The sequence below is a fragment of the Coenobita brevimanus genome, chromosome 90, assembly GCF_032717465.1.
Source record: "Coenobita brevimanus isolate Jiangsu-jjx chromosome 90, ASM3271746v2, whole genome shotgun sequence".
NCBI classification, from domain to species: domain Eukaryota; kingdom Metazoa; phylum Arthropoda; class Malacostraca; order Decapoda; family Coenobitidae; genus Coenobita; species Coenobita brevimanus.
The window spans coordinates 20,094,815-20,116,163 of record NC_137043.1 but is presented as its reverse complement, the minus strand read 5'-3'; the positions used below and the strand labels follow the sequence as shown (position 1 = coordinate 20,116,163).

At 41.7% G+C, this 21,349-nt stretch overlaps 1 protein-coding gene and 1 non-coding gene across 2 annotated transcripts in view; one reads left to right on the top strand and one right to left on the bottom strand.

The window, feature by feature from the left end:
- LOC145411622 (glutamate receptor 1-like) overlaps positions 1–21,349 on the top strand; it is an 863,839-nt gene that overhangs the window by 740,530 nt on the left and 101,960 nt on the right. The window contains exon 9 of the mRNA XM_080281630.1: positions 11,684–11,791. Coding sequence (XP_080137756.1) covers positions 11,684–11,791 — 108 coding nt within the window. The remainder of the gene's footprint in view (positions 1–11,683; positions 11,792–21,349) is intronic.
- On the bottom strand, positions 10,263–10,381 carry LOC145411773 (5S ribosomal RNA). The gene has a single exon (XR_013899474.1). It is a non-coding gene; the product is annotated as a 5S ribosomal RNA (ribosomal RNA).

Below are 21,349 nucleotides of genomic sequence, written 5' to 3'. Positions count from 1 at the left end.
AAAGTTTTCGAGTCTATTCTTAATAGAAAATTTTTTAAGCATCTTTCCTATCACAACTTTCTTTCTGAACTTCAGTATGGGTTCCATCAGGGACACTCCACGGGCGATCTTCTCACCTACCTTTCAGACTCCTGGTCATCCTCCTTTCGAGACTTTGGCGAATGCTTTCCATTGCACTTGACATCTCAAAGGCTTTCAATCGAGTCTGGCATAAATCTTTAATTTCCAAACTGCCGTCTTACGGTTTCTATCCTTCTATCTGTGCCTTCATCTCTAGCTTCCTTTCTGGTCATTCCGCTGTTGTAGACGGCCATCGTTTTCGTAGATCTATTACCAGTGGTGTTCCTCAGGGCTCTGTCCTATCACCAACTCTTTTCCTTTTATTCATCAATGACCTTCTACAGTAAGCTGTACATCTAATCCTATCCACCTATACACTGATGACTCCACCCTTCACCTTTCTATTCGATTCCTGCAGCGTCCATCTCAGCAGTTACTTCAGCAGGCAAGGGATGAGGCTATGGCACACCTAATGTGTGACTTGGCTCATATCTCTGACTGGGGTAATAATAATCTGGTTGTTTTTAATGCATCAAATACTCAGTTTTTGCGCCTGTCAACCCGACAAAATCTTCTACAGGTATACCCACTAATGTTTAATAATATTCAGCTTAATGCTGCATCATCGTTGAACATACTTGGGGTTTCATTTACTCGGGACTAATCTTGGAAAGATCATATTACATCTCTTGTAAAATCTGCCTCCAAGAGATTGGGTGTGCAGATCCGACTCCGTTCCTTCGTTACCCCTGCACAATTGTTGACTCTATACAGGGGTTTTATTTGCCCTTGCATGGAGTACAACTCTCATGTGTTGGGAGGCTCCCCACATACAGTACAGCTCTTCTCAATAGGGTGGAGTCAAAGGCTTTTTGTCTCATTAACTCTCCTCCTCTAACTGACTCCCTTCAACCTCTGTCTCTTTGCCACACTGTTGCATCTTTATCTCTTTTCTATCGCTACTTCAATAGTCACTGTTCCTCTGAACTGTCTGCATGCATTCCTCCATCTCTACGGGAGGCACGTTTAGCAGCAAACTCTCACCCCTTTTCTGACCAACTCTCTAATGTAAGAGTTAACCGTTACTCCCAATCCTTCATTTATGCAACAGGTGAACTCTGGAACTGTCTCCCTCTGTCTGTATTTCCTGCTTCCTACGATCTCCAGTCTTTCAAACGCAGTGTGTCCATGCATCTCGAAATGAATGGATCTTGAATTTGGCTCTCTCTTGTATTTTGTTTTTCTCTTGGAAGTAACAGTTTTGTGGGCTCGTTGCCTTTGGTTCCTTCTTCCTCACATAAAAAAAAAAATGTAATAGCTGCATATTTACAAAAACCCAGGCAATGTATATTTTAAAAAATGCGGAGAATATAAATGTTTCATTATTTTCTAAATCACTTATTTCACTAATTTTCTCATAACAAATTCACTTATATCATTATTTCACTTATTTCACTATATCTTAGAGATAATATTAATATTTACATTATTTACACTACCACAACACTGCTTCTACTAGAATTCTTCACTGAGTGGAAGCGCAGGCATGTGCACTAATTGCAATAGAGACATCGGGCTGTACTTTCAACAGAAAACAGTGGTGGTAAATCACGTGCGCCATATGGCGTACCCTGACGTCCCCCACGCCGTGCCATATGGCGTACCCCGATGCGTGCGGGTTACAGGAAGTCAGCCAGAACGTCCCTGTAGCCTACTGAACTTGATCCTTGAGAAAGATACAGACTAGATATATAAAATCCACTCTAGACATTTTACCAGCCAACAAAGCCCCAGGTCCAGATGGAATTCCTTCAATTATTATGAAAAAGTGTTCTCCAGAACTTGCTGCTCTTCTAGCTAAATAATTTAGACTATGCATTGCATTTCTTCATTCCCTAATTCTTGAAAAGAAGCTGATATCCACCTATTTCCAATGAAAGGAATTCCACTGACCCGTCTAATTACAGACCAGTAGCTATAGCAACTTCTGTTGATAAAGTAGTTGGGATTGCAGTTAATACGCACGTTGTTGAATGTCTTGAATCCAACAACTTAATTAGTGATACACAATGTAGGTTTTGCAACGAAAGATCCACTGCTGATATACTCAATCTCCTGACTCATACCATCCATCAGCCAAGTGACCAACATGGAGAAACCCATGCAGGAGTCCTTAATATTTTTAAAGTTTTTGACAAGGTTTGACAGTGTTCCCTGCTATGCAAACTCCCTTGCTATGACCCATCACCTTTTGTCTCACTGATTTCCTTATATCCTAGCAACAGAAAGATAAGAGTAGATGATGTATATTCCAATTTCCACTCGATTAATACAAGAGTATTACAAGGATCAGTTCTGGCTCCAACCCTATACCTAATTCAAATTAATGATCTCTTATTTGCCACCTATAATCCAATTCACTCATATGCAGATGACTCACAATTCATTCACACTTAAACAACCATTTCTATCTATCTATCTATCTATCTATAGCCCGACGCCCTAATCCCGCAAAGGGTGGCCGCAGACAAAACGCCTCCAAGTCACTCTGTCACCCACCATTTGATTACCCTCCCCCCAACTCACCCCCCCCCTCCCTCACACACCTCTCAACTCCATCCCTCCACCTCATCCTCGGTCTACCCCTCCCTCTCCCTCCCTCCACCTCACCCACATACACCCTCTTAGTCAGTCTTCCACTCTCCATTCTCTCCACATGTCCAAACCACCTCAGTGTATTTCTCCTAATCTTCTCAACCACATCCACATCCACCCCACAACGTTCCTTCACTTCTTCATTCGTCAACCTGTCCCTCCACGTCACTCCACATGCTCCTCTCAAGTAACTCATTTCCACTGCTCTCACTCTTGACTTGTTCCCCTCTTGCAGGGTCCATGCCTCGCTTCCATACGTCAGGGTAGGGATCACAATACTACCATGCAGTGACAGCAACTTCTTAACTTCCATACTCACCTCCCTATTTCTCATCACTGCTTTCAGTGTACCAACAATCTTCCTTCCCTGCTGTACCCTTTCACGCACTTCATCCCCCAATGTTCCATCCTTACTCATCACACTACCCAAGTACTTGAATGCACTCACACTCTCCATATCCTCACCATCCAACCACACTGTACATTCTGTGACTTCATTCCTCTCAAACACCATAACTTTACTTTTGTATACATTAACTTTCAGCTTCCTTCTCCTACACACTGACCCAAATTCATTCACCAAACCTTGCAACTCTCATTCATCTTCACTCAACAATACTGTATCATCAGCAAACAGCAACACCGGAAGCTTCCAAATCTCACCCTCATTCATTAGGGCCAGCCCCACATCCACTGCCCTACCTTGCACCTCCTTTACAACCCCATCCATGTATATATTAAACAGCAATTGGAGACATCACACACCCCTGTTTCAGTCCCACATTGAGATCAAAGAACTCACTCAGCTCACCATCCACTCGCACCGTAGCCCTAGCTCCCTTGTACATACTCTTCACAGCACTCAACAATTTCCCCTCCACTCCATATATTCTTAATACCTTCCACATACCTTGCCTATCTATTCTGTCATAAGCTTTCTCCAAGTCCATGAAGGCAGCATACACTTTCCTTCCCCTCTCTAGATACTTCTCCACCAAATATCTTAGAACAAATATCTGATCTACACACCCTTTTCCCTTCCTAAACCCCCCTTGTTCTTCTCCAACTAGCTCCTCTGTCATATGCCTAACCCTATCAATGAGTATTCTACCATATATTTTACCAGTCACACTAAGAAGGCAAATACCCCTGTGGTTACCATATACTTCTCTCTCTCCTTTTCCTTTGTACAGAGGAACAATTATACCTGATTTCCAGTCCTCTGCAACCCTTCCCTCTTCCCAAGCCAATCTACACAACTTCCATATCCACTCCACAACAATCTCACCCCAATACCTAAGCATTTCACCACACACTTCATCAATTCCTGGGGCCTTTCCCAGCTTGATCTTCTTCATTACTTCCACTACTTCCGCCCTACTGATCTCTTCCTCCCTCCTCTCATCTCTTCTTCTCCCAGCCATTCCCCAACCACTTATACTTGCATTGCTCTCACTCTCTACATTCAACAAATCCTCAAAGTGCTCCTTCCATCTCCTCAATTTCTCTCTCTTCTCCACCAACAATCTATTATTCCTATCTTTCACTCCCCTACTATTTCCCCTTTCACACTGCCTTACTTTCTTTACCTCCTTCCAAAACAATTTCTTACTCTCCCTCCATTTCACACTCAGATTCCTCCCAAACTCTTCATCCACTTTCTTCTTACTCTCTTTCACCAGTCTCTTCACCTCCCTTCTCCTGCTCACATATACCTCTCTCTTCTCTCTCTCATCTTCTCCCTTACCTCTACTCGCTAACCATTCACTATATGCCTTCTTCTTTTGTTCTACAGCTCGTTTCACCTCATCATTCCACCATGCTGTCCCTTGCACACCCTTGCATCTCCTCCTCACTCCACAAACCACCTCACACGCTGCGCCTATCTCTTCTGTAAATATCTTACATACATCTTCCACCCCTTCCATCTGCTCTAGCTCATACCTTCCCAATCTTTCTTCCACTGTGCCCTTATACTCTGTCATTTTCTCACTATCTTGCAATTTCTCCACTCTTCTCACAGGAGTTGTTTCCTCCTGTCTTCCCCTTCGTCTCCCCAGCATTTTCTTTGCAGCTTTACCTTGGCCATCACTAAGTGATGGTCCGAGACCCCATTCCCCCACCCTCTCCACACTCTTGCATCCAACACTTGTCTTCTCATTCGCTCATCCACACACACGTAGTCTATCATTGCCTTTCGTTCAACAAGTTCACCATCCATCCTCCTCACTACTCTCCATGTATATCTGTGGATCATCTTATGCCGAAAGTAGGTGTTGGCTATTGCCAACCCCTTATCAGCACAGATGTCCACCAAAGCACTACCATTCCCATCTACTTCAGCTGGCACACCCCACTGACCAACCACTCCATCCACTTGTACATTCCCAACTTTGCCATTCATGTCTCCAATCAACAGCACTCTCTCGCTCCTCTCAGATTTGTCCATACATGCTTCTACTCTCGCCCAAAACTCATCTTTCACTCTTGCCACTCGATCCTCTGTTGGAGCATACACACATACAATTGCCCATGCTTGTATACCTACTTTCATCCTCACCCATACAATCCTTGCACCCACTGTTCCATACTCTCTTATATTCTCCTTCCACTTCTTGCTTATCATCAGACATACTCCCTCTCTTGCCCTCTCATTCTCATTGACTCCTGCACATATACCTACACCATATTCCCATTCTCTCACCCATTTGCAGTTAAATATTTCTAACAACTCAGCATAGCAATCTCCATAAATCAAGACATATCTAAGATCATGGAATGGAGACAAAATAACACTGTATCACTTAATGCTAAGAAAACCAAATATATTCAGTTCAATAAAAGACAGATATTGCCTGATTCCATATGACCTTCAATGCTCCAAATACTCCTCTCTGTAAAAGTATTGAAATTGTCGGTGCTTCACTTAACAGTGCCCTCACCTGAACCTCTCATGTTACTGTAGATCAATTGCTAAAACCACTTCAAAGAAACTTGGATTATCGTACTGAGTCCGTAGCTTTTTCACTAACGATCAGTTAACTATAATTTTCATGAGTTACGTGCACTCTCAGCTGGAATATTGCTCACCCTTGTGGGACGGATGTGGAGAGGTTCCACTAAAATAACTGGACAAAATTCAGAACAAAGCTGTAAGAACTGTTAGTAACCCCACTGTTACAAATGAACTACCTCCTCTACAAGTAAGAGTGAATGTTGTGCTCCTTGAATTATTTTTTATACGAAGTTGCATCCATTGTGCCACCACCTCTCCACTCCTTCCCCCACGCTACACAGGCATCTGGTAACGCTCATGACTGGACTGTCACACTCCAAGGTTGCAGAACTTCAGCCTATCAGAGTTATTTTATTCCTCGAATCGCATCTCTTTGGAACTCGCTTCCCCAGAGTGGTTTCCCCCTAGAGTTCAACCTACGGCTGTTCAAGTCCAACTGTTAAAGATTTTTTAATGAATGGAGGGCACGTGTAAGCAGGTGGATGGATTAATTTTTCTAATCTGTTGTTTTTCCTTCCTTTGTTCTGTTATTGAAAAATGAAGAAAAAACACATCTAGAAATGGAAGATAATTATTAGCTTCCCATCCAACTCTAAATTTAACTAAAGGAACCAATGAGTTTATGTATGAGAAAATTTTTGAAGATGTGTAAGAGAAGGAGGAGGAGGAAGAGGACAAGGTGGAACTGTGTAGGAATGTCTTTTTTGTTCGTATTTGTTCTTGATGAGTGATTAAATGTATGGAGCAATACTGTGTATCACGATCTGCGTTGGAAGAGAGAGAGAGAGAGAGAGAGAGAGAGAGAGAGAGAGAGAAGGGGGGGAGATCTACACACACACACACACACACACACACACACACACACACACAACTCGAAGTTGTCTGAAGTTATGTACACAATCAGAGTCGGATATTACCCCTAATTATCGCTGCCTGACATTGCCGCACTACACTAATGAGTCCTCTTACCGTTGTTTAGAATCTCTCCTTTCGACTTTGCAGATCAAACTTGGGTGAGCCTGTTTGCTGGAGGTTCGTTGTTGGGAAGCTAGTCTCGGGTTCGCTTCACTGAATCAAAGTTCTGTTTCTGAGTTTGTAATTGCGGTGATAATCCTTTAAATCCTATTCCCTTCTCGCTTCCATTTGAAAAGATTATATATATTAGGGTCATGTTCTGCATATGTTCGGAATTTTAGTAAGTCCGAGTTTTTCAGTGGACTTTGGCCTACGCCAGCAAAATGGTCTATGATGCTGAAGTCCGAAATAAACCTTTAGTTTCCCGACTTGTGCTTTTGAGGGGAATATATATCTTGCGTGTACTGTGGAGGGTTTAGGGAATGTTAAACTGTCCACGTGTATTTTTGCAAAACAAAGTGATAATGATGATAATGGACTGCGAGAAATTGTGATGTTTCTTTAGTTCTTCCTCTCCCTTTTATCTATCTATCTATCTGTCTTTCTCTCTCTCTCTCTCTCTCTCTCTCTCTCTCTCTCTCTCTCTCTATATATATATATATATATATATATATATATATATATATATATATATCTTTGAAAGAAGTGATAAGAAACAAGGAAGCGAGCATGGAAGTGAAAAAGTTACTACATGACAGTATTGTGATACCAACTCTAACGTATGGAAGTGAGGCTTGGACATTGTTGGAAGGACACAAGTCAAGAGTGAGAGCAGTGGAAATGTGTTACTTAAGAGGAGCCTGTGGAGTCACATGGAGAGACAGGCTGACGAATGAGGATATAAAGGAGCGTTGTGGTGTGGATGTGGATGTGATAGGAAGTGTTATGAGGAACACACTGAGGTGGTTTGGCCATGTGGAGAGGATGGAGGGTGAAAGACTGACGAAGGGAGTGTATGTGAGTGAGGTGGAGGCGGGAAGAGGGAGAGGCAGGCCGAGGATGAGATGGAGGGATGGGGTGGAGAGGTATATGAGAGAGGGGGATGTGAGTTGGGAGCAGGGCAGTGAAATGGCGAGGGACTGGACGACGTGGAGGCGATTTGTTTGTGGCCACCCCAAACGGGATTGAGGCGTCTGGCAATAGATAGATAGATAGAAATGTATATCTATCTATCTATCTATCTATCTATCTATCTATCTATATATATATATATATATATATATATATATATATATATATATATATAAAGATAGATAGATAAAAGGGAGAGGAAGAACTAAAGAAAACACAATTTCTCGCAGTCCATTATCATCATTATCACTTTGTTTTGCAAAAATACACGTGGACAGTTTAACATTCCCTAAACCCTCCACAGTACACGCACGATATATATTCCCCTCAAAAGCACAAGTCGTGAAACTAAAGGTTTATTTCTGACTACACAATCATAGACCATTTTGCTCTCTCTCTCTCTCTCTCTCTCTCTCTCTCTCTCTCTCTCTCTCTCTCTCTCTCTCTATATATATATATATATATATATATATATATATATATATATATATATATATATATATATAATTTATTTATTTATTTATATGTCCATGTTATACCCTGAGTTTATCCATGTGGTGTTGTGGAAAGCCTGATTTTTTGTGTGTGTGAGTGTACATGTATATATCCACGCTGAGTTGTAGCTTATTTTTGTACAATATTATCTAGTGTGTGTTCGGAGAATTTTCTATTGAAGAGTAAATATAGAAGTTGTATTAGTTGGAAATGAAGTTAAGATGATGATGATGATGATGATTTAGAGAATTATTTTTAGAATTTATTTTAGAATCAGTGAGTAGGCTGGCTAGACACTTAGCAGGAAGAAAAACAAAACATGTCAAAAGGCGGATGAGCTCCTTAAGCTAACGACCATTTAGTTGGGCAGGTATAGCTCGTTAGCTTTGGTTGGCAGTAGAGTAAGAAGGAATTTTCTGATTCCAAATGTGGATAGCTATGTCTGTTGCTCAGAGATCACACATTCTTGAAAATAAGCTAGTAGTAAGTCCATCCTCGACATGGAACGCCTTGAATGGCTTGCACCCTATTCGACATTGCCATAAGACAAGATCAGGGTTACCTGATCTTAACTTACTCTAACCCATGTTTGCCGGAAAACCCTCCTTAACGTATTAGCTCCTAGACTTGCTGTGCGAGGGATTTTGCTGGAAGGGTACTTAGCGTACCGCTCTCTGCCTATCGGCTCACAGTCGCGAAGCTCATAAGTCCCTACCTCGGGATTTCCTTCTTTATTAAACTTTGAAAGTGCCCGCCTCCGTCCTATAATGAGGACACTGAGTGCAAGTGGGTTAAGGAAAATGATAGATTTGCCTGTGTTTAACCCATTAGCTCCCAGAGTTGCTGTACGAGCGATTTAGCTGGAAGGGTACTAAGCGTACCGCCCTCCACCTATCGGCTCGTAGTCGCAAAGCTCATAGGTCCCTTCCCCGGGGTTTCCTTCTTTATTAAACGTTGAAAATGCCCTCCTCCGTCCTATATTGAAGACACGAGGCGCAAATGGGTTAAGTGATCGCTGGGTAGAACATTGAATGTCTTGTCAGGTTGCTGCTATTCATTGTGGTTATCAGGCAATGCTGTGAAGACCCAGACGGCTGGATATGGGGTGGGGGAGAGGAGGATTCCAGCACCCTTTCCCGTTTTTAATGACAGTCACAGTGGTGCAGAATACACAGAAGCCCAAAGTCTTGCATGCAAGTTTAACTTTTAGAGGGCAATTTTGGTTGGGCTAGGAATGACCTAAGCAGTTCTGAGGATGACTGACTGCCATTGTTGTCACACGAGTTGGAACGACTGCGATTGATATGGCTGCACTCTTCGAAATGAGGTGGCTGGCCTTTGCAAGATCAGTTGTTGTGGTTTCACATATTCACATACTACTGGCCTGGCTGTAAACGTAATACCTATTATAGGGACATTGCTTTGGCGATGCTGCTCGCTTTGCTTCTCCTGGTGATAAGATTACTCTGGTTAATAAGTAGATAATTCAGTATTTAAATGAGTAAATCAGGAGGTAACGTGGGACTCCTGTTATTCATTTGGGATTATCCAGCTCACAGCTGGCCAGTATTTAAAGTATAAGGGTACTGTCAGGTGAGAGAGAAAATCTGATTCCTTTCCAGTATATTCTGGAGTAAGGCAAGGATGGGTTTTTACCTCTTCTCTTTTCAACATGTGCTTCCAATGAATACTGGAATGAACTGTGAGTCAGAGTTCCTTTTTATGCGCGATAGAAGGAACGAAAGGCTAGATGCCTGCAAAATTAATTCCTCCAGGACAAAAAGAGGAAGAAACAAACTCAAGATCCATTCATTTCGAGATGTCTGCCCACATTGCATTTAAAAGATTAGAGGTAATAAGCATAAGGAAACGCAGACAGGAGAAGACAGTGCTAGACCTGATCTGTTCCACGGAGGTCCGTAACGGTTAACTCTTCATTCATTCATTGCCAGACGCCATGCATCCCAGATGGGGTGGCCAAGGGCTTAGAGTTAATTGTTTTACAAGGAGGGGCACTAATCCTCCACCAACCCCACTTGACACGTAGGGATGCCAACAGCATCTGGTGTTCCCAGGCAGTCACCCATCCAAGTACTAACCAGACCCAACGTTGCTTTACTTCGCTGATCGGACGGGAAGCGGTGTACTCAACGTGGTATGGCCGTTGCATTAAGAAATTGGACAGAAAAGAGGTGAGCATTTGCTGCTAGACGGGTGCTACGCCTCCTTTGTGGAATAGGAACGCAAGCAGATAGTTCAGAGGAGCAGTGACCATTGGAGGAGAAATAGAAAAGAGATAAAGATGGAATAGATTTGCATCTCTAATGCAAAGAGTTGCTGCTGTTTATGAAATGGCAATTTCATATTTACTGACCTTCATTTTGTTGATGATGAAATTATCCCAGCATCGTCACTTAGAGACACATTGAGTGCCCTCGAGGTACGTCACGTGGAGACAACACCATTAGAACTAAGATTTCAGGAGACAAGTCAAATGTTGACTTGCTGGATGAAACAGTACAGTTTGTTTAAGCATGTGGTGAGAACAATGAGGTCTTGAAGTGACTCCTGGTAGTTTGATTCATAACAAGGTCTACGTTAGGTGATGATGTTTCCCATTTTGGTTTATTGCTTTACAGCCTCACAGATTTCGTGTATTTGTCTTTGTTGTCATATGTGTAGATAGACGAAAATTCCCATTGGTGCTTCCTTTCCTACTGTATGGCTGGAATACACGAACACTGAATACTACGTTAGAGCAGCAAACTGACTTCTTTCGTTCTAAGTGTGTTTGCAGGATAATGGGGTATCACTGGCACAAATAGGTGCTTAGCAAGCGATTTTTCCGTGAGACTAACTTGGGGTCTGATGCCTGCTTGCAACGTGAACAATAGCTCCATTTTTGTCCTTACATTTCCTTGAGGCAGTTTCTGTTCATGGGAGGGATCTGAAAGAGTCAGTCTGGAGCTGAGTGTTCCATGGAGATGGCTACTAAACTCATGGAGAACAAGTTCATCATGCTTTTAGGGAGATATCTGGAGGAGGGGTTAGGAGAGGAGTCCCTGTCTGGAGGATTACAAGGGAAAGTCTGACATTAGATGGAGTTGCATCCGGTTGTCTTCACTTCTGATGAGTGATGGTAATGTTGATGATGATATGATGTGTTATGGAGAGTTTAGGTGTGGGGGGAATATATTCAGGATAGGTTCTGGAGCTTAATCTTAATTTTAACCACATCACCTGAACATTATGTTAACCTAACGGTAACCTTTCCCTTACCCTTAACTTTGTTATTTTAATCATAGATTTGATGTTAACCATGGCCTCAGCACCTTAACCTTAATATCAGCCGTAACCAAAATCTTACATTTAGCCACATTAATTTTATCATATCGTAGAATTATTTGCTACAGGCTCAGTGAAGTTTTGCTATGAATTGTTCTGGTTTATCTTTCTGTTGCTTTATTCCAGGTTGAGATGGAGGGTCTGACAGGCAATATAAGCTTCACAGATGAGGGCAAGAGGAAGCTGTATTCACTTGATGTAGTAGAAATGACGTACAACAGCGAGACTGTGAAAGTGAGTGCTGAACTCTCTCTCTCTCTCTCTCTCTCTCGTTATCCTTCTTTTTCATCTTTATGATCATACGTATTGTCTTGCCTTTTTTCATTCTGTTTGCTGTAACTGTTCCTTTTATCTGTTCTTTGTCTCTGCACTGAAACTGGGTCACAAATCATAATCCACTCCTTTTTATCAAGACAGCGCACAATGAATTTCAAAGCTCACTTATGTAACCCTCGTACCTAATATACTCTCATAAACATATGCAAGATTTTCATTACTGTGGGATACAGATTGAAGAGATATCATTGCCCACAACTGTACATGCACTGTTGCCCACCTAGAGAGGAGATAATGTAATCACCTGCATCTGTGTGTGTCTCTGTGCCTGTGTATGTATCTGGCTGTCCCCAAAATATATTAAAATCAAGTGGACAAATTGTATCCAAACTCTGTAGTCAGTATCCAGGAGCATGTGGTTTCTTTGTTAACAGTTTTGGCGAGACTGTGATGATATTCCATGTGCCGGAGGATTTTGCAGGAAAAAAAGAAAAATACCATCTATTGTTTTCTTTAATTTGCCATTATTTATAATTTTCTATCATACTCTCAACCAAGAGAACAGATGGTTAAAGGGTAACTATTAGAAATATTTCAGATGCCTCTTATACTCAATGACCTTCACTAACAAAATATTCCTGACCTTCACCAACATAATACTCCTGACTTTAGGTTTCTGAATGCCATCATGATGTTTAACTTAGCAGGAGTAAACAGAAAAATCCTTTTTTCTTTTTTTCTTTTTTTCCAGGAGGGGGGGCAAAGCTCTGATGATATACCTCCAGTTGCTAGTAAATTACTGATCTTGTGTGTGTGTGTGTGTGTGTGTGTGTGTGTGTGTGTGTGTGTGTGTGTGTGTGTTTGTGTGTGTGTGTGATGGCAGGTGATACACATTCGTAGGTGAACGCTTTGGCTTTTATTATCTTCTGGAAGTACTGCTTGCAAGTTGGTTATTTGCCCATACTGTGTATAACTCTGATAATATCGTCACATATTTCTTATTATTATTATTGCTCTGCAGCGTTTCAGATTATATATGTAATAGCTCAGATAACACTTCCTCACTTAATGTAATTATTTTTATACTACTCCTGAGCATTTCGGCAGTAAAGGAATTAGTATATACGATTATTGTGATTATAATAAACAATCCATGCTAATCTCATTAGATTGGTGACTATGTTTTATCTCACTCCTGCTACCTACAGACGATTATAATTACCCGAGGGAAAATCTTCAAGTTGTGAAAAGGTATATAAACTGCTTCTAATCACATCACAGCTGACGGTCTTTCTAAAGCTTTATTTCGTCTGGAAGTAGAAAGGAAAAATAGAAATACGTCACGGTTCTGAAGGACTAACGGCCGTATGCTTAAAGCTAATGTAGGGCCTTTCCTAAGGGTCCTATATCAAAACGGTATGTTAAAAGTTTAAGTAGGGAAAGACTCCCCTCAATTTGTAGGGGTTGTTCCACCATTTTTTTAAGGGCAGGCATGCTATGGCTTTCGCAAACCCTATATTTAATTATTCTTAACAAAGTAAGTCTGTACCTCCAGAAAACATAGAATAATGTAAATAATTTATGTAAAAAATATTTTAATTTGGCAAAAAATGCAATACAAACCTACAATGGAACACTCGGGCTGTACCTTACAGAGTAGTAGGTCAAGCTCGGGCCCGTCTTTGCCGTAGTTGTGATACGCTTTTTTTTTTCTTTTTTTTTATTATAGTTAACAGTTGGCGAGATCCTAAAACTGACATATGTAAACCACTTTTATACATTACACAAGTGACTTAACCCACTGCGTGCTAGCTATTTTTAGCCCTCTGGGTCACCCCAGTGCCGACCATTTTTTGACCTTTTTTTTTTTTTTTTTGCTAAAATGATAGATTTTGATCTGGAAACAACGAATTTCGCCATTAAAATGCTCACCAAGGCTCGGAAATGAGTTTTATTGAGTCCTGCATACTCTTGTACAGGTATAGCTGCTCTCTCATGCTCACCACGTACGTGAGAGAAAGCCGTTTTCTATGTAAGGTATACTCAGGTATTTATGCTGGGAAGGTATAGCAATGTTCAGTACACTTTTCTGATTACTTATTACTTCAGCTTCTATCACAATTTGCGTGTCTTTCTCACTGTGAATGCATTATCTTACACTTACTTGAAGATAGGTACAACCTGACTTCATTACGTACAGTCCTGGCACTTACAAGAAGGTATTTACAACTTAACTTCACTATATAGTCCTTACACTTACAAGAAAATATTTACAACTTACACTTACATGAACATATTTACAAAATGCCTTCACTATATACAGCACTGGGTGAGGCACACAGGCAGAGTGAGGAGAGCGAGAGTGAAGGGGGAAGCAAGTACGCCATCTTCAAGCGCCATGTATGAGTGAAATTACCCTTGCAGTGCCTACTCTTCCAAACCTAACCTAATTTTCGTAACAACCCATCCTTATTTATCCTAACCTTACCTAATCTATTTTAGACTAACCTAACCAATTTTATGCTAACCAAACCAAACTTATCCTAACCTGTGCGCAAAGACTGACGAACGCCATCTTAGAACCATTTTTCGGAAATTGCCCTTTATCAGTGCTCATTTACCCAAACCTAACAAAAAATTTCGTAATTCAACCCAGTCTCATTTATCCTAACTTACTTTAGGCTACCCTAACCAATTTTAGGGTAACAGCCAAATTTATCCTAACCTAACGTAACCCATCTCCTGTGCTAATTATATTTACAACATAAGTATTGATTGGGAAGTTTATATACATAAAAGTATGTAAAGTATACGTAGTAACAAGTCCTAATACTGTATATAAAAAATATTACGGGAAATTATTTTGTTTCTTTGTTGACTGACATTGTTTGAACAAAGAGTAGTCACGGCGACTCCCACGGGAACACTTCCGACATAGCAACTAGTCTACTTCCCCCTTTCCCTTAATGCTCTCTTAGCATACAATGTAAAAATTGAAGGCTTGCTTGTGCTTTCCTCAGTGTGTAAAGTAGAGACCAATGTAGGGCCTCTCCATCTGTGTTTAAGCATACGGCCGTAACTTTTAAAATTCTATCCCTCGTCTTCATGAACGGTTTTGGCTTGAATCTGGTATAAGTAAATAATTACTGTATAAAACCAAAGAGAATGCAAGATTTTTCGTTTGCAGCCAGAAGTTAGAAGGGACACAAAGAAAAGACAAAAATAGGAAGAGCAGAGGGCAGACGCAAAAACAGAATGAGAAAGGGGAAGGAAGAAACAGGGAGCACTACATCAAGTGAGTGGATGATGGTCGCCACCACCTACCATCTGGTGATAGTAGGTCTATATGTATAATACAGCCAAGGTAGAAAACACGTCCATGGAAGAAAATAGGTCCAAAGGGAAAAGTAAGTCCGAGAGGGAAAAGCAGTCAATTTGTAACCTGTCCCCTGGGGCAAATAGGTGGGTGGGGAGTTGACATCTCTGGGTTGTAGCCGGGGCTCATATATATAATGAACTAGCAAGCCTAGCCTCTGATCACTGCAGCTCAAAGGGGATAGTATGGTATTGCGGGTTACCTCATAATTCTTCTTCCTTCCATCGTCCTGTGTCTCCTGTTCACCTCTCAAAACAAGAAGAGAGACGGGAGGAGACGACAGTTGTTCATCTCACATATCTGAGCAACTCTCTCGGCAGCTTTCGAGTCCACCAGAAATCCATCTTTTGTAGACTTTGCATATCCTTGTCCTATTCCTCTAATTCCTCCTCCAGTCTCTCAAGATACCGATTCTTGTTTGTTTCTCCTTTTCTCTCGTGTCTCCTGCTAAACCTCTAGGGACGGGAGGACAGGGATAGGGAAATAATAGACATCCTACACACGCAGCCACCTTTCTCTGCAACTCTAGTGTCCTCCAGAATTCACCTCAATTTCCCTTCTCAGTTTTCCTCCTTCCCCTCGTACTTGTCTATTATATTTCTTACGCCTGTTTCCTCTTTCCTTCCTCTCGTACTCCTACTCGCCTGTCATGACGGGATGAGAGACGGTAGGAGAAGAAACAGGTCATTTCACACACGCAATCAAACTTCTCAAACTCTCAGTTTACACTCCCAGTTTTTTCCTCATCTTCCCTCTGTTCCTCTCCCATGTCCCAGTACCCCACTCTCATTTCTTGCTCCCTTCCTCCCGTGTCTTATGCTCATTTCTAAGAAATGGAGGAGAAAGAAAATCAAGTCATTTCGCAGACGAACCGCAGATGACATCTAAGTTTAAGAGATTTCGTAGCATTTTTTTTCTTAGCGTAAAACACACACGTATCATCTTGCCATGTCATTTATCTTTTGATTTTGGAGGCTTTCTAACACATCTGTCCAGGTATTAATTGTGCTTACTTAACATTACTATCATTTAATTGTGTGTGTGTGTGTGTGTGTGTGTGTGTGTGTGTGTGTGTGTGTGTGTGTGTGTTTATCTTTTATTCAATGGGTTTACTGGAGCTTAATGTAAGGTAGAAGGTATTAACGGTGCGATGAGGCGTGGTTATGAATTTACACTTGCTCAGCACCATCATCAGCTCATTCGGTAGTGGTATTGTATTTGTCGGGGAAGGACAGCAGTAGGTACTCAGCAGTGATGGTGATGGTGGAGAGAGAGAAAGAGAAAGGGCGGGAGAGATTAAGGTAAAAGCGAGTGGAGTGCTGTCATTATCATGTTATGTATTCACCTGTGTTTGTCTGTCTTTCTGTCAGTTTGTCCAGACGATATTTCCAAAATTTCTTCTTGAATTTCAATGAAAGTTTTTTGAAAGGTGGACCATGGGCCAAGGAAGAATTGATTAAATTTGGGGATGGATCCGGATCCCGATCCGTAGTATCCCGCACAGTATCGCCAAAAGTTCTGTATGAATTTCGATGAAATTTTGTGGAAGGGTAGGCCATGGGCCAAGGAAGAATTTATTAAATTTTCGGGCGGGTCCGGATCCGGATTCTGATCCTATCTCCACGGATCCGGATCCTCTTTAATGGCCATTGCATTGGAGGAGGTGTGCGCTGTCTGAGTTCTTTCTAGTTTAGGATGTGACACTTCAGAGCACCCATTCCTCAGAGAGTTATTTTACTTATTACGTCTAAACCTTTGCATATATATATATATATATATATATATATATATATATATATATATATATATATATATATATATATATTGCTACCAAGTTATTTTTATGAGTAATAAGGACTCCATGGGGTAAGAAATAAAGGGAAAACTTGAAAGAGGTGTACCCAGTATGGGCGCCAGAACCAGGGAATACTTTCTCAAGGTTTCAGCATTGAGGACGAACAGTTAAATTCCCCACCACATATTGCGTAGCATTTTTTTTTTTTTTAATTCTTTTACACTGACTACCTACATGACTGATAGTGGCTGGAGGCACAGATATTGAGGGTTGACGAAGGCAGGAGACTAGTATTTGAATAGCTGTCAGAATGTAATATTATGCATTCGCTTGCAGCTGGGGTCTATGGATTTTTGGGTCGTATGTTATAGGCCAAAAGTCGCAAATTGGAATGCAGATCCCTAGAGTTTGGGGGAGGCGGTGGCTGAATCGGTAGAGAGGAGGCCTGCAGTCCTGATGGACCCAGGTTCGAATCCCGGCTGGGGCAGGGAACAGTTTAAGGATTTGAATTTCATAAAAGCAGACTTTTCTGATCTACCAGATGACCCGCCGACATGTCATAAAAGTACCCCCGCTAAAACCAATACACCAGTCCTGTATGAGACAGCCCTAGCATGTATTCAATATGGACGGTGGGTGTTAGCGCCGAAGTGGTGACATGTAGAGAGGTGTATGGTATTTAGGAGGACTACTGGGCCTTGAGAGCAGGCTGTGAAGCCTATGCCCAGAGTCGGACACATAAAAAAAAAAAAAAAAAAAAAGATCCCTAGTTATTTTCTTTTTCATTTCTGGAACACATGTGGTTATCGGGTATTGTTAGCCAGCCTCCCGCATTACAGAGTGCAGTAGTCAACTATAGAGGAAGGCTATATATGCTCCGTCTTATTCACTTGCTTCAGAAATTGTTGCCCAAAATAGGGAGCTATCAGTCCACTTAACAGTTTGATGTTCAAGCATAAAGCTATCAAATTTACCTATGCTTTGATTGCTGAGAAACACTGCTGCGTTTGGGGGAGTGGATCAACCCTAAAGCAAGATCCACACACATTGAAGAATTGTTTATGTAATGCCTCAGTAGTGAGGCTGATGAACCAACTCTACCCTCCTTCCAGTACATTACCATTATGCAGGGAAGCGAACCCGGGACTCTCAGATGAGAGCCAGGCAGCAATCCACTATGCCACGACCAGGTAAAAGTTATCTCACTTTGTCACAAAAGTGTAACCAATGTCCCATTGCCCCCACTGTGGGCCTGATAAGGATCAGATAACCTGGCACTCGGGCACTAATAGCATAGAGGGTTGCTGCCTGGCTTTCATCTGAGAGTCCCGGGTTCGATTCCCAGGATAATGGTAATATACTGGATGATTTTTTCCTGTGTTAAATACAGGTTTCTCTCCTCGTTCTGACTTGCCATAAGTGCTTGGGATAGATTAAAAGCATCTACTCGCCCGAGTTCCAGGGGATTATCTCGTCCTCTTCAGGCCCACAATGGGGGCGGAGGGATATTGGTTACAAGATTTTGACAATGTGAGATAACTTTTACCTAATGGTGTCATAACACTGGTTAAAAAAAAAATAAAAAAAATCTGAGGCAAGCATGTGAATAGGTGTTTTTGAATAATTTTGAAATGCTTAATTCAAATTTCTAAACAGTTTTGCTCTATCACCTCTAGTTTTTTTGCTTTCACATATCCCTTTTTTTTATTATAATGCATACAATTATGATATAATGAGTTTATTTCATATATTAAAATGGCATATTACAGAACGAAACAAACACACAGAACACTGACATAACTAAATATTACCATTACTTGGATATAAGCATATATACACACCATAGTACCACAGACAGTTAGAAGTGAGTTTTTTTTTGGACGATCTGGTATACTTTGCCTCCGGGATGTCGTCCAGGAGCATCCAGCAGAAGTCCTCCATCATGCTGGGGTTCCACTTGCTTTGGTAGTTGCTCTCCATCTTAGTAGTATCTTGGTGGAACCTTTCCCCATGTTTGTCACTTACTGCTCCTAGGTTCTGGGGGAAGAAGTTGAAGTGGGAGTGGAGAAAGTGAATCTTGAGAGACATTCGGCACCCCATATCCTGATAAACCTGCAACAACTTCTCGACACGCTCTTGGTAATCTAGTGCCCGTGTGTTACCAAGGAAGCCATGGCAGACTACCTTAAATGCTTCCCATGCTCTCAATTCCTTCAAGGTGAGCTTCCCCTCGAATATCTTATCCTTCAGCACCTCCCGGATCTGAGGTCAGATGAAGATGCCCTCCTTGAGCTTAGCAGAACTGAGAGCTGGGAACAGAGTGCACAGGTGTTGGAAGGCAGCGCCATCCTTGTCCATGGCCTTCACGAATTTCTTCATAAGGCCTAGCTTGATATGAAGAGGGGAAAGATGCATCTTGTTTATGTCCACCAGAGGATTTTCTTGGGCACTATGTTTCCCAGGCACGAAAGTGCTCCTAGACCCCCAGTCCTTCTGGGTGTAGTGCTTGACATGTTTGAGCTTGTTGTGGTGCCCGTTTAAACCAAGTTCCAAGAAAATAGGATGGTAAATGGATTTTTGGCGAATATTTTGGGTCTAGGCCTATATGTATACATTTACATACATGTATACACGTATATCTCAAAAACTAGAGGTGATGAGTGAAAACGGATTTCAAATCTGAAATCAGCACCCCAAAATTAGGTTAGAACACCTAATTTCATGTTTGCCTCAAATTTTTTGTAAACCAGTGTAATGGACTGTTGCCTGGCTCTGATCTGTGAGACCCGGGTTCGAGTCCCGGCATAATGGTAATATACTTGATGATTTTTCCATTGTAAAGTACTAGTTTCACTCTGAAAACCAACACTACATCAGTAATGCCACAGTGTTGTGTTTCTCACACCGGGAATGTCCAACATAATCTAACATCCACATGCATCTTAACATAAACCACAAAGTCATACAGTCATTGTAAGAACATCCACACTTATCTTAACTTTGCTTATTTTCTCAAAAATATTTTTCCTCATAGTTATTAAGCTTTGAATCGAATCTGCTCAGCCATTTTCTGTCTGATTTTAGTGACCTTGGTTCCATTTTTCCTTCATGAAAAGCTTAACAGTCTGATGATGGGAAACAGTAGTGGATCCAGGATTTAGGAAAGGAGGGGTGCTGTTCGTCAATGTAAGGGGCGCCGAGCGCCGAAGGCACGAGGCAATAGGCTAGGGGGTCTGAGGTGAGCGGTACTGTAATTATTATTATTATTATTATTATATCTTTATTTTCACTGAACGTGGAATGTGAGAGGAGTGAATGATGAAGTGAAAGAGAGAGAGATTGTTCAGGTGCTTGACGATGCAAGAGTGGATATATGTGGACTGACTGAAACTAAATGGTAAGGTGAAAGGGTGAGAGAATGGGAATATGGTTTAGGTATATGTGCGGGAGTCAATGAGAATGAGAGGGCAAGACAGGGAGTATGTCTGATGATAAGCAAGAAGTGGAAGGAGAATATAAGAGAGTATGGAACAATGGGTGCAAGGATTGTATGGGTGAGGATGAAAGTAGGTATACAAGCATGGGCGATTGTATGTGTGTACGCTCCGACAGAGGACCGAGTGGCAAGAGTGAAAGATGAGTATTGGGCAAGAGTAGAAGCATGTATGGACAAATCTGAGAGGAGCGAGAGAGTATATTTGACTGGAGACATGAATGGTAAAGTTGGGAATGTATGAGTGGATGGAGTGGTTGGTCAGTGGGGTGTGCCAGCTGACGTAGATGGGAATGGTAGTGCTTTGACGGACATCTGTGCTGGTAAGGGGTTGGCGATAGCCAACACCTACTTTCAGCATAAGTTGATCCACCGGTATACATGGAGAGTAATGAGGAGGATGGATGGTGAACTTGTTGAATGAAAGACAATGATAGACTATGTGTGTGTGGATGAGCGAATGAGAAGACAAGTGTTGGATGTAAGAGTGTGGAGAGGGTGGGGGAATGGAGTCTCAGACCATCACTTAGTGATGGCCAAGGTAAAGCTGCAAAGAAAATGGTTGAAGAGACGAAGGAGAAGACAGGAGGAAACAGCTCCTGTGAGAAGAGTGGGGAAGCTGCAAGGTAGTGAGAAAATGGCAGAGTATAAGAGCTTAGTGGAAGAAAGATTGGGAAGGTATGATCTAGAACAGATGGAAGGGGTGGAAGACGTATATAAGATATTCACGGATAAGATAGGCGCAGCGTGTGAGGTTTATGGAGTGAGGAGGAGATGCAAGGGTGTGCAAGGGACAGCATGGTGGAATGATGAGATGAAACGAGCCGTGGAACAAAAGAAGAAGGCATATAG